The sequence below is a fragment of the Egretta garzetta genome, unplaced genomic scaffold (assembly GCF_000687185.1).
Source record: "Egretta garzetta isolate BGI_Z169 unplaced genomic scaffold, ASM68718v1 scaffold114, whole genome shotgun sequence".
Lineage (NCBI taxonomy): Eukaryota > Metazoa > Chordata > Aves > Pelecaniformes > Ardeidae > Egretta > Egretta garzetta.
Genome location: NW_009259317.1, coordinates 384,927 through 397,266, shown reverse-complemented (window position 1 = coordinate 397,266; position 12,340 = coordinate 384,927). Strand labels below are relative to the sequence as shown.

At 38.8% G+C, this 12,340-nt stretch overlaps 1 protein-coding gene across 2 annotated transcripts in view; it reads left to right on the top strand.

Annotated features, from left to right (window-relative positions):
* RAPGEF2 (Rap guanine nucleotide exchange factor 2) overlaps positions 1–12,340 on the top strand; it is a 127,181-nt gene that overhangs the window by 27,698 nt on the left and 87,143 nt on the right. For both annotated transcript variants that reach the window (XM_035892043.1, XM_035892042.1), the window contains exon 4: positions 10,213–10,288. In XM_035892043.1, coding sequence (XP_035747936.1) covers positions 10,213–10,288 — 76 coding nt within the window. The remainder of the gene's footprint in view (positions 1–10,212; positions 10,289–12,340) is intronic.

The window sequence follows — 12,340 nt, the reverse complement described above, 5'->3', positions numbered from 1 at the left end:
AGAGCAGTCCATTTTAAACCTTGAAATTGGAGATGATTTATTACTGCTGAACAATTATATTTAAAAGAAGAATATACAGAGTGGAAGATCATGCTCACCAAAATTTGTGTGCGCTATAGAAAAGTCAAGAAGTACCTTAGTCCATTCTGTGCTTACAAGTGCAAGACTTAGAAGTCTTTTTTGAAATAGATATATATATATATATATATATTTACAAAATGTCCAAGAAAACTTTTGAGGGAAGTCCAATATAAATGTGTAATGGGATGGCTGTCCCTGCCTTTAGGTTTGGGGTATATGTGGGGAAGAGCCTTTTCTTTGCCTCACATGGAACTTGGGTGATTTAAACTTCTATAGACTTATCTTTTGTGAAGGGCAATTTTGATAAGCTGAAGTAATGACTTTTACTTAGGTATTTGCAGGACTGTAGAACGGTGGAAGGAATCAAAAGTATTTTTTTGATTATTAGCATGACTTTGCTACTATAATTCTTTTACAAATAATGTTTTTAACAAAATGTCATTCCATACTGTAGAAGACTTCAAAATGCCTGAGAATTTTCTTTCAGGTGACGCTAAAATTTTCAAATGTTTCTGCAAAATAAATCCAGGGACACTAGACATAGTATGACATGCTAAGTGAGGGATAATTTATTTTCAAATGATAATTTAAATAGCTAGAACAAAATTGTCAGTAGTACTTCACTGATTTTATTTTATTCGTTTACAGTTATAGGGCACTTATTACAAAGATAACTTGCGTACATCTGCATTGTACTAATAAGGTTGATGGAAACATGTTCTTGAGGTCATGCCTCTAGCCCTCCACATGAATGGATTGGTTGTATTGAATGAGTTAGGCGTATAAGTGGGGGTGGAAAATGTCAATATGTATGGTTTTATTTTACTACTAAAATCCTAGATGACATGTCAAGTTACCAATTTTTTTTTTTTCAGTTTTTTAAGAAGGTGGCAATTTCTAATACTTTAATTATGAAAGTCTATAGGGGACTTAGAAAAGCTTACTGTATGGTTTTCAAGGTAAAAACCAGTCTTCATTTAGGATCTAGCATCTAAAGGCTTTGTATGAGGTTGGAAAAATACTCCTCTGTTTTAATGAATGTCATGAATGTTAATAAGCCAAACTGTGCTCAGACAAGGTCTTTCCTCTTAAGTAATGTTTTCCTACTACTTCTCATTCTTTGAGACCATTATGTAGATCTTGTGATGTCATGGTAATCTCCATGGCAACACAGACGTCATTAAGATGAAGCATAAGCAAAGCTGTCTTTATTCAAACCGTTTATTAAAATATTTTTTTTTTAAAAAGGAATAATAAAAAAGTAGGTTAGGAAAAAAGCTTTCATCTTTGAATGTATTCCAAGATAAAATAATATGAGAACTTCTAATTTAAAAATAAAATGAGGGTGATTTTTTCCAAATAAAAATCTTTTCTGTCAGCTGTTCTGGTGCGGTAGCTGCCTTCTAGCTTTCTGTACAAGAGGCACTGCAAAGTTGAACTGCTGCAACAAGGTAAATTTTGTTGTTGCCACTACTGCTGTGTTTCCACTTTTTTTATCTATGTATTTGTGTATAGAGCTTAAAAACACAGATCTTGAAATTTCACAGGAAAGCTTCAGAAACACATTTCTCTTGTTTAGTAGATATGAAAGGGTCATAAAAAACCCTAAGTGGTATTCTAGTCTGAAAAGTATTCAGCATCACCTGCTCCTATAAAAGCCCTGAGCATCATTTGCAGTAAATGTGCAAAACAATTATTCTTTACAAAACTTTTTCAGATTGGTTTTTTTTTAACCTTTTTCCAGCTTGACTTTAGTTTTAAGGTAAAGTTATAAAAAGCTAAAGTGAAAAGCAACAAATTTGAAACTACTAATTTTTTTTTTTTAACCTAAACTAGTCAAACTTGCTAGCATACTAAGTCTTGTAACTAGGTAAAATTTTAAAACCCACATTTTTCAAAACAGTCATCTGTATTAAACGAAAAACTATGTCAAGATCATAAGGCATACGTTTCCGGGGTTGGCTGAAGGGACTTTCTCTGGAAGCAAACCTCCAGAAGCTAGCTAATTTCAAATTATCCACTGTGGGTTTTCTGCAACTTCTTTTGAAGTGCTTTCAGTAGTCATCTATAAATGACCAGATTAATGCAACCTCTGATCTGGGTTGTATTTGCATAAGAAATCAAGAAGTCCCTATGAGTATTACGTAGGTACAGCGCTAGAGCCTGTCATCTGTAAGGATGCTAATTAAACGTGTTCAAAATACTGAAGAAGCTTACTAAAGCTTTCAGCTGGAGTTCAAATGAACTTTCACACATTTTTAGCGCGAATTATTGAAAGCATTAATATACTCTGAAGGTGCTTATCCTATAATTTTGGTGTCCTTCACATGGACTGATTAGTCATTGGCGTTCTCGGTCTGGCCTGCTTTACACCCTCCTGCTGCAGCATTTCCTGCTGCAGCATCGGGGTTATTGCCCTTGACACCGTGATCCCTCTTCCCCCCCCCCCAGGCAGCAAAGGAGCTGCGGTGATGTTTCAGGCTTTTTCCTCTTGCAAAACACCCCGCAAAGTATTATTTTAAGTGGCACGTACTTAGCTGTGATGTTGCGAGTCCCTCCCCTGACACATGAGCTGTTGTATCAGAGACTGTAAACATCTAAGCTATCATATGACACTGGATAAGTCTAATCACCCTTATCCGTGCTATGTAGTGAGCTCATGTCTCCAGGATTTGCAAACAGTGACAGGTCTGCAGAGGCCTCTGCCACTCGTATTCCAGTTGCTAGCAGCTCAGTTTTCCTTTCAGCTGAAAAGCATTTCTGTAAGGCAGCTACTTCTCTTGCTGAAAAAAGTGCTATAAATGTAATAGCGTTGTGAGAATTAAAGAAGATAAAAAAAAATCTTGATTATTTTGATATGTAGATGACTGCCAGGTTTTAATTAAGAATAATATTTAACGCAAGTCAAAGAGCAGCTTGGGGATTCACTCATGTACTTGCTTACTTTTTGAAAAGACAGGCACTAATTCAAATGAGAATCAGAAAAGTCAGCCCATACTCTACAGAAGATCAAATTATATGCTAACCATCCTCTGTCTTTTAGTTGACAGACCCTTGCTTTCATAGTTCCCAGGGTGCAGCTTTAAGCGTGGGGAAACCCGCTGCTGCTTTCCCTCCTTGCATCACCCCCAGCAGAGGGCTCTTCACGTTAGAGCTGCTCTGCATGCATGACGGGCTCTGTCTTTTTTTTCTGAGGGGTCAGAAACAGGCCATGCCAAATTTAGTTTTCATCAGAACACTTAAGCTTTCCTCTAGGGATGGCTTGTGCGTGTATTACACACTTCCAAATTGTAACTTTCTTTTTTTTCATCCCTGGCAAGGGCGAGTTGAGTGGAGGAACAGTCTGGGTTTCACAGCACATTCATGTGAAATCTAGCTTGGTTAGAATAAGCCATTAACAGGGGCTGATGTTTTAATTCTCATCTGGACATACCAAAATGAAACGTGGTGGTTTTTAATAAAAAAAGATACAGGAGGAGGAACGTGACTGAATCCCTTACTATCTCCCTAAGGGCCAGATAGAAAATAGTCCTCATTTTTTCCACCTCTACTTCAAATAACTACCGCTCTACAACATTTCATTCAGGAATTCAGTGTGACTGGTTTGCTTTAGAACTAATTCTAATGCTTTTTGGCGCTGTTGCAAGTTAAATGTAGATGATTGCATAAAGATTTGACTGGGATTTGTCAGAGACCAGACATTCTGCTCATGTTTGCTTCTGTATCATCAGAGCATAATGGATGCAGTGATGGCAAGCAGCTGCTGGTCGCGGCTGAGGTCATGATGCTGGTATGAGGTCATGATGTTGGTATGAGGAAGCAGTGCCATGCAACACGTGCAGGCGGGACGTGCAGCAAGTGACCTGGCCAGAGGAACGGTGGCTTCTCTGCGCTCGGAGTTGGAGAAGTGAAGGGTAGAGGGAGGATGGGAAACCTCATAGAAAGCGTTTGAATGTAAATAGCGATGGCACTAATAGCATTTGCAGGGTGGGTGCTTCCCAAAAGCACATGGAGACTCTTTGCGTTATGTAACTTCAAATTCCAAATATGATTAACGCTATACCTCTGTACTTAATGTTGGTAGTTTGCTGTGATTGCCCTAAATGTAGATGTCAACAATGCAATTTTTTGCAGAAAGATTTTGGAGGTATTGGGTTTATGTGACTTAAGATCTGTTTTTTATCGTGACATGTTAAAAGCTTGGGAAACTGAACTCAACTCAAGCCATGTGCTTACAGATTTAGGTACAGTCTAGAAGAGAAAAGGATTAATTTCAGGGATGGTGGGGGAGGGAAAACATTTACTTATATTTAGATGTTCTGTATTGGCAAATATTGCACAGGAGTGATCTTAAGACATAGACTTTTTTGTACATCCCATTTAAAAACTTCAAAAGAAAGGTTTTGAATATCTGATTGCTAGAGTTTTGGCATAAATCATTTCAATAATCATTCATTACACTTCTAGTTGCAGTGGAACATCTATTTTAAAAAAGCAAAATTTATATGGAATTTATTTGCTTGCATAGATGTACCATAGAAAATTCTAAGAACTTGAGAAACCAGAAAATGTGTTACTTGTGTTCTTCCATGCCCTAGAACATGTCTAAAGGGAGTGTGCTTTTTGACTTAAAGGAAATGCCAATTAAATAGACTAAATCAGCAGCTTCATTCCAAATACTGCATTTGCAAATACATAAAACTGTAACAATAGTTCATAGTTTTTATATTTGAACAATAGCACTTCAAAATGTGCTGAAGAATGTGTACAATATAGGTGACCGTACGTTGTAGAGCTTTCTTTGTGAGACTTAGATGTAGTTTCACTAAGGCTTGTAATTCATACCTGAATTAATTATTACTTTAAGCTAGTGCAAGGTGGTGAATATCAAAAAAATAAAGGTTAAGGTTACGTGGTAGGAGGAGAAACAAGTCCTTTTGAAAAATTGTGGTCACTAGTGTAATTGGGTTTTCTGTGAGCAATCTTTGATCTTTAAGAGGAAGGAAGGAAAGGGCTTCTCACTGAAAAACCTTTTCTTGGCGTTCATCGTCAGTGGAGTTTTCTTCAGATTCCGCGTCGCTTTTGATGAATGCGTTTACATTCCAGTGCTGAGAAATAACTTTCCATTTGGGAGCTGGGCTGATGCGAAATCAGGAATGTGGAGGCCCCGGGCAAGGGGACAGGACTGAATGCTGATAGGAAATGTTCCCTTCTCGGTAGCTGCCGCCTTTCCTGCGAGCTTTGAAAAGAGCATCTGTGTGCGTGTGTGAGTATGTCTGGGGACCTGGGGAAATGGATGGGTCACATCTGGAGAAAACGGCTCTGTCCTCCAGTGTCATGATGATAGTGGAAAGGGTAGAACGAATCGCCCTCGATACCTGGAAGTTTTTGGCTGTCTCGACACGTAAGTGCTCATAAAAATTAATGTGTTGCTTGTATCTGTAGATGTTCCAGTTAATGGAGGCATTTTGTTGTTTTGGTTTATTAGTAAATCTAATAAATTTGAAGGGGAAGAAATACAGATAGCGGTCTTAAATTATTTTCATGTCGCTGTTTGTTAGCCACTGCGCTAATTGCATTTCTATAGTTGTAAAGGTTTTTTTAATGAAAACTGCAAGTATAAAATGGAAGCCCTTAGCTTTCACTTAAAACTTGTCTTCTATTAACCAGTGTGTTGTAAATGGTAATATATCTGTTCTTTAGCCATCTGTGTATGTTTTGAGTATAACGAGTTAGAAGATGAGATACATATGCAATAAGGTACATTTTTGGAGAAGGGAACTGTCATGTACAGTCAGTGTAAACTCAATTTTAGAATGCATTAGAATGGAAATGAAGTTGCAAATTACTGATATGGATTAAAATACCTGCTTTTAATACACACAGTGACCAAAAGTGGGGTGGTTTTTTGTGCTAATGAATTTATTTGGAAGTAATGCTTTTGCATAGTCGAGCAGGGAATTGGACTCTCTGTTGATTGCTTGAGAGAATAGTATAGTTAGGGAGCAGTTGCTTGGGGGGCATATTTAACCTTTAACAGTTACTTTTTTTTATGATGCACTTTCAAAATTGCTACTGTAAAGTGGATTCCTGCAAATAAAATTGTTTTGTAGATCTATAAGGTTTTTTAAAAGAAGATTTGTATTCACATCATGCATTCACTAGCTTTATGGGGAATAGAAGAAACTGATAGAAAAGGACTCCAGAAGTGAAATTGCCTCTAGGACAGGTACTGAGGAGAGCATTGGTGAAGTTTAATACTTGGGGAACCTCAAGTCAGAGGTTATGTGGCAGCAGGAAAAAAAGTGTTGGAAAAACTGCTGCAAAAACAAGGTTCTTTGGGGAATTTAGGTGAGGCAGCAATATCCTAACCAGGCAGCCTTATGGCTGTCTAAATCACTGTTATAACCTCTACATCCCATATTGACAGCCGCTGTCGCAAAGATAACTTTAAACTGCCTGAGCTTCCTTTGGTGAAATTCTCTCATGCACATCCCTGACTTAGGGGAAAATAGTTGCAAAGCTGAGATTCTCTCAAGTGCATCACTTGACTTAATAGTTGCTATTTTTAGGAACTGAAATTAGTAAGGCTTAGGTAGGAGAGAAGATTTCATCTTTATGTAATAAGACAATTTTGACTGAAATTATTAAGGAATAATATGGTACAACCAAATGTGAGTTGTATATTATGTAAAATTCCCTACTGCGTGTTAAACCCAAAAGTGTGGTTTAACCTTAAGCTCCCTAGTGAAGTCATATATCCACAGGCTTATTTCACACTATGGTGTAAGGGATGGAAGAAATTTGTCAAATTCCTGGTCCACTGAAATTGGTTAATAAAGGCTTTCTGCATTTTACTGTAGCTAGCCAGTGCTCATGTAGGCTGCGTAGTTTGCGATGAATCTGGGTAGTCAAACCCACTTTCTATGCTAAGTCTGGTCTAGCATCAAAATTTGGAAAGAACAGTGTCTAGCAGAAGTTACTGAAATAGGGCTGGAATCATGAAGATAATCTGTCAACCCTACCACTAAAACTTTATTTGCTGCTACTGTTTCTTTGTGATACCTAGGAGCCCTCAAGCCAGCTTGCATGCCAGCTTGTGGTCCCTTGTACGAAGCTCTTCTCCTGGTATTTTATAAAAGGCTTTACAGCATGGGCTTTTTGATCAGCTCAGTAAACAATGTATTATGTGTTGGGCATTTGCTGCTTCTTAGTGCTTCCTAATGTTTAAAGTAACTTATTTTCAATAAAGTCAAGCTTGTTTGGTGGCTTCGTCTTCCTAGTGGTTGGTTACTGCAGCTAGGGATTTTGGGTGGTGAAAAGCATCACCAAAGCCCTTTTTCGTTGGTCTTTGCTTTTTGCTCTTGTTCAAAGCTGTGAGAAATTAATTCTGATAAGACTTACTGACTTTGATATCAGTCTTCTGAATTGAAACAGTGGGACTGGTGGTGCCCCAAGATCCCAGTTGCTTCTCAAAGTTGCATGTCAGCAGGTATTTGTGTGACTGTGTGCAGGTATCAAAGCGTGATTCTGCAACAGAAAGTGTGCAACGCTGTGATGGATGTACGACCACAGTCAGAGTTTGACATTTCTGAACTGTCCAGGTGGACACTGATGATGAATTTTCATCAGCAGATTGGAAGTCAGGAGGTTTAGCTGGTGTGGCGTATCTGAGAAGAGAACTGCAACGCTTGAAAGGTCATTTAAGTTTCTTCTGCCTTGATTTACTTGTCTTCTTGCCTACAATACTTCACAAAGATTACAGAGTTTGTTTGCAGCCTAAAGTGCCTTGTGATCTTTGGTCAAAGATAATATATACGTGTGAGGCACTGTCTGCTCTGATAAATTTTGTGCTGTCAGAGGAATCCAAGCAGTACAGCGATGATGTGGTGGTTATTTGCTGGTGAGAACCAGTGAGTTCCTGGGAACAGAAATCAAGAATTTTCTTTATAGTAATTCAATGCATGCCTTGTGTCTTAATATGTTGACTACCTGTTCCCTTGGGCTGAAGGGTAAAATCCAAATAAGATATTCAAGAACAAAAGCATGTCCAAAACACGGCTCTTTCTTTTTACGGTGTTTGTTAAAGCTTGAAACTTTGGGATGTCAGCAGTGATTAGCAACGGGCAGAAGTTTAAAGTTGATGCTTACAGACAGCAATAGAGGAAGAAGAAACGGTGGGGTGGAAAAGTGTATATGCTTTTTCTGTTGAAATTTGTGTTTGCTGTGAGGTGAGAAAGTGGGCTGGCAAAACACAGCAATAGTGTATTCTAGACAAAACCCAATGGTTACAAAGAGGGGGATAAGGATCTGCAAGAGGAAAAGGAATATTTCTGTGTTTGTTCTCAGTTAGAATACCAAATAAGCTGACTTCCTAATCACCATTTTTGCATTGTTGTTTTTTTAAGGAAAAACTGTGTGTGTGGATCAGGTTAATGACCAGGAAAAGAAGTTTGTCACTTTTGCAGCAGTCTAATGAATCAAGATAATGGCTTCATTTTCTGATATCCTTAAGAGTAGTTCAAACTGTATAAAATTCAAGATGACATTGTAGGGTAAAGCGCCCTGTGCTTTGTTGCTGGACTATAGGAGGAAGCATGTGTGTGCCTCTAGGAATATACGCATTTTGTCGAGAGACTTCTTTATTGAATGTTTCTTTTCAAGAGGCTTAGTATTCTGGAATTTTTTTTCTATTGTAGAAGTCCCATGTACCATTAAATGCGATTATTATTTTGATGAATAAGCACAGCTGGCATTTCTTTTCAATATCTGACTGCCTTCTTTTTGAGCGGTAAACGTGCTGTTGTCAAGAGATTAGCCTTTGGGGTAGCAAGTTAAATTGTTCATTTCTACTAATTGCCAGACGGGACAGGGGAATAGATATAAACTGGCTAGATATACTGTTCCAAATGGTATAGGAACTTCTTCAGTTTGCTTGTTATGAAAGAAAGCTTTAAAAAGTTACTGTTCACAAACATCGTAGCTTAAGCACATCATGGTGACTGTGCATTACAAGATGGGTTAAAATTCAGATTTTACAATCTTACTGAGTCTGGTTTGTTTTTCATGAACTTATTTAATAGCTGTTGCTCTGTGAGCTTCAGGTGGGAAGATTTCCCATGCCTGTTGCACAGTGCCAGGTTGAAGAAAGGCTCAACAGTTATATTGGTTCTTGGTAAATTTTAGGGCAGGTTTGTTACCGCAGGCTACAAGAGGTCTTGGAGTTCCAGCCATTTTGTCATCTGTCCTGCCTTCCCCTCCGTGACAGGAAAGGTCTGGCGTTGACCTGGCAGCCTTAAAATATGAACTACACGGAAGGCGAAGTACACGCGCCAGAAACAAACTTCAGCTGGTTGTCTTTTCTGCCACTCTGACGGCGTATGATTAAGGAGCTAACCATAAAGGGCTTGTGTTTCACTGAATTATGTACTGCTTCTCTGCACTCCACCTTGGCCATGGCATTTCGAGGATTCTTGGCAGTTAAGCCTGCAGACACACATGTTCATTTAATACACTTCAGAACCTGAAACTAAGATAGCTTTCTATTTTATTCTCCAGGAAGCAAAATAGTATCCTGCTTAATTATTGCACTAAGGTGGGAATGTGTCATGAAAGGCAGAACAACCTTTTGTCCTCATCTGTTCAATTTGGGAATACTCTCAAGTTCAGCATCCTTGTTTTATTAATTTATTTTAAGTAAAGACAAACTAATTGAAGTTGATAAGTCTTTTCATCTTTTCCTTGGTATGCTAGTTAGCTTTCTTTGTAGAAATGCAGATAGCGGCAGTAACTTAATACTGTAATGTCAGAAGATACTAGATCAAACTCTGTAATGTAGTTCAGAATCAACCATGCATCTTCAGTAGACAGCACTTGACTGACACTTGTTTTAGTGTTAATAGAATTCTTTAGCAAATACTCTCAGTAAACTATGTAAATACAAAATACACAGCTCTTGGTGTCCTTGGGTATCAGTTACTTGCCAAAGGACGTATGCGTGAAACTTGTATTGTGCAGAGGTATGTACATTTTTTTTTGATGCTTTACAATATCTGGAGAAGATGTAAATATGCTTATGGATTGTGTTATAGCTCTGACTTTTGTTCTGATTGAAGTGTTTTTGTTCTTCAGTTTTGGCAAGCGTTCGGCAGGAAGCTTCAGGCGTGGCTGTGAATGCATTGTTTTAGAGCCATCGGAAATGATTGTGGTAAGAATATTTTCACTGAGTTGCTTTCAAATTTTACAGACCAGCTTTGGTAACGCTTCAACTTCCAATGAAACTCAAAGAGTTTTCTGGTTTGCACATGGTCTTTTTGTAAATCTAAGATGTCATACATAACTTTCTTGCCATTCTGCGCATATACATTGTTTGAGTGATAAAGGCGTCTTTTATATTGTTACATTTACTTTTGCAGATTTCTTGTAAAACTAAAGTTTTCTTGTGCTAGCAGAATAGCAGAACAGTTTGTGGTGGGTTTTTTTGTTTTTTTTTTTTAAAGCTGCTTTATTATTATAGGTAAGCATAGATGCTTTAAAGTATGAATCTCAAGTTAGCTTAAGTAATTAATGTTTAATTAAATTAAATTTATTCTCAGCTGTCTGAGGTTTTAAGCAGCAGTTTGACCATTTCAAAATTCTACCGACTTTTCTGGGTGAGGGTTATTTCGTTAGCAGTATCTGCTGAACTCCAGTGGCAGAACTGCATCCTCTCCAAGGGTTCAAAGGCTCAAAAGTTTTTAGTTGCCACCTCGGGGTGCATCATCTGAACAATTGCACATTTGTGGGCCAAATGTTGTTGGGGTTTTTTTTTCCCCCTCTGTCACTGAAATAGTGATTAGTTCATAATACAGGCATGACAATTATCTAAGCCGTATATAGATGATAGTTTAAATATAGCCTGTGACACTAAACTTTTTTTTCCTAAAAAGTGACAGTTTCTGTAAAACTTGCAGAAGCTCAGGAAATTGTGGTGTAGCTGTAGGCTTGTAGAAGAGATTAGGTTACTTGTTTAAAGTTGATTGGTAAAAAAAGCAGCCTTTTAACTTACCTTCATGCAAATACAGGCATGTTTTTGTGGGTTTTAAGCTCTTTGTAATTTCACTGTAAACAGATAAAGATGTCTGTGTAATGGTAGCTTTTTCTGTCAGGTGTTTGGTGATATAGCTCCCTCTTCCAAGTCTAATTAAGAAAATCATCTTACAAAGCTAATACAATATAATAGGAGACACAGAAGACATCCATTAGAAATGCCAATTGCTTTTTTGCTATCCCTAACTAAAGCCCTGTGTAACTGTACTGCGTAAAGGAGCAGCTCCTCAACAGCAGCCCGTTACGCCTCCCCCTTTGCCCCTGTATCGGCCCCCCGGCTTGTCTGACTGGTTTGTGTAACTGGTGTCTGACCACGAGTCCTGGGAACGGTTTATTGTCCCAGATTTGTTCTCTAGGAGTATGCAATTTAGTTGGTGGTAGCTGTGTGGATGTCTGTCTGTGTGTCTCTGTTGTGCATTCCTTGGTAAGTAATAAGGAAGAGCGATATAAAGATAGAGATGGTTGAACTGGAGTCCAGTCTTCTGGGCTGATGGATAGTGTTGGGTCACATGCATCGTCTCAGTTCAAAAATACCCAATCTGTAGAGTGTTGGGAAAGCTGAAACTGAACACTTAACATCAATCCAGCCTTTCAAAGGAATAATTGTATCTCAAATAGAAAGAATCCCATCCCCAGAGTTTGTCGGGCACAGTAACTTTCAGCCTCAGGGCTGGACGGGGGTCACTCTGCAGGGGGAAGAAGCGGGAGAGGTGTAGGGTGTGAGTGCGCCCATGTGGGGGCGAAAGGGATGCTCAGTGGGGAGGGGGGCGAGCGTTACCAGCTCTTCCCGGTGAATGGCAACGGTGCGCATCCCCTTGTATTAGTGCACTTGGAGTTGTGTTTGGTGACATGAGTGTGTGATGCTTCTGACACAGATATGCTGCAAATTCCTGGGAGTATTTTGTCTAATATTTCTTTTCCTTCTTGAAAAATATGGAGAAACCTTTGTAAGGTGCTTCATAAACTCTTGTGTGCATCTTAGAATCGTAGAATGTTTTGGGTTGGAAGGGACCCCTAGAGGTCATCTAGTTCAACCCCCCTGCAGTGAGCAGGGACACCGCTAACTAGATCAGGTTGCTCAGAGCCCCGTCCAACCTGGCCTTGAATGCTTCCAGGGATGGGGCCTCCACTACCTCTCTGGGCAACCTGTTCCAGTGTTTTACCACCCTCA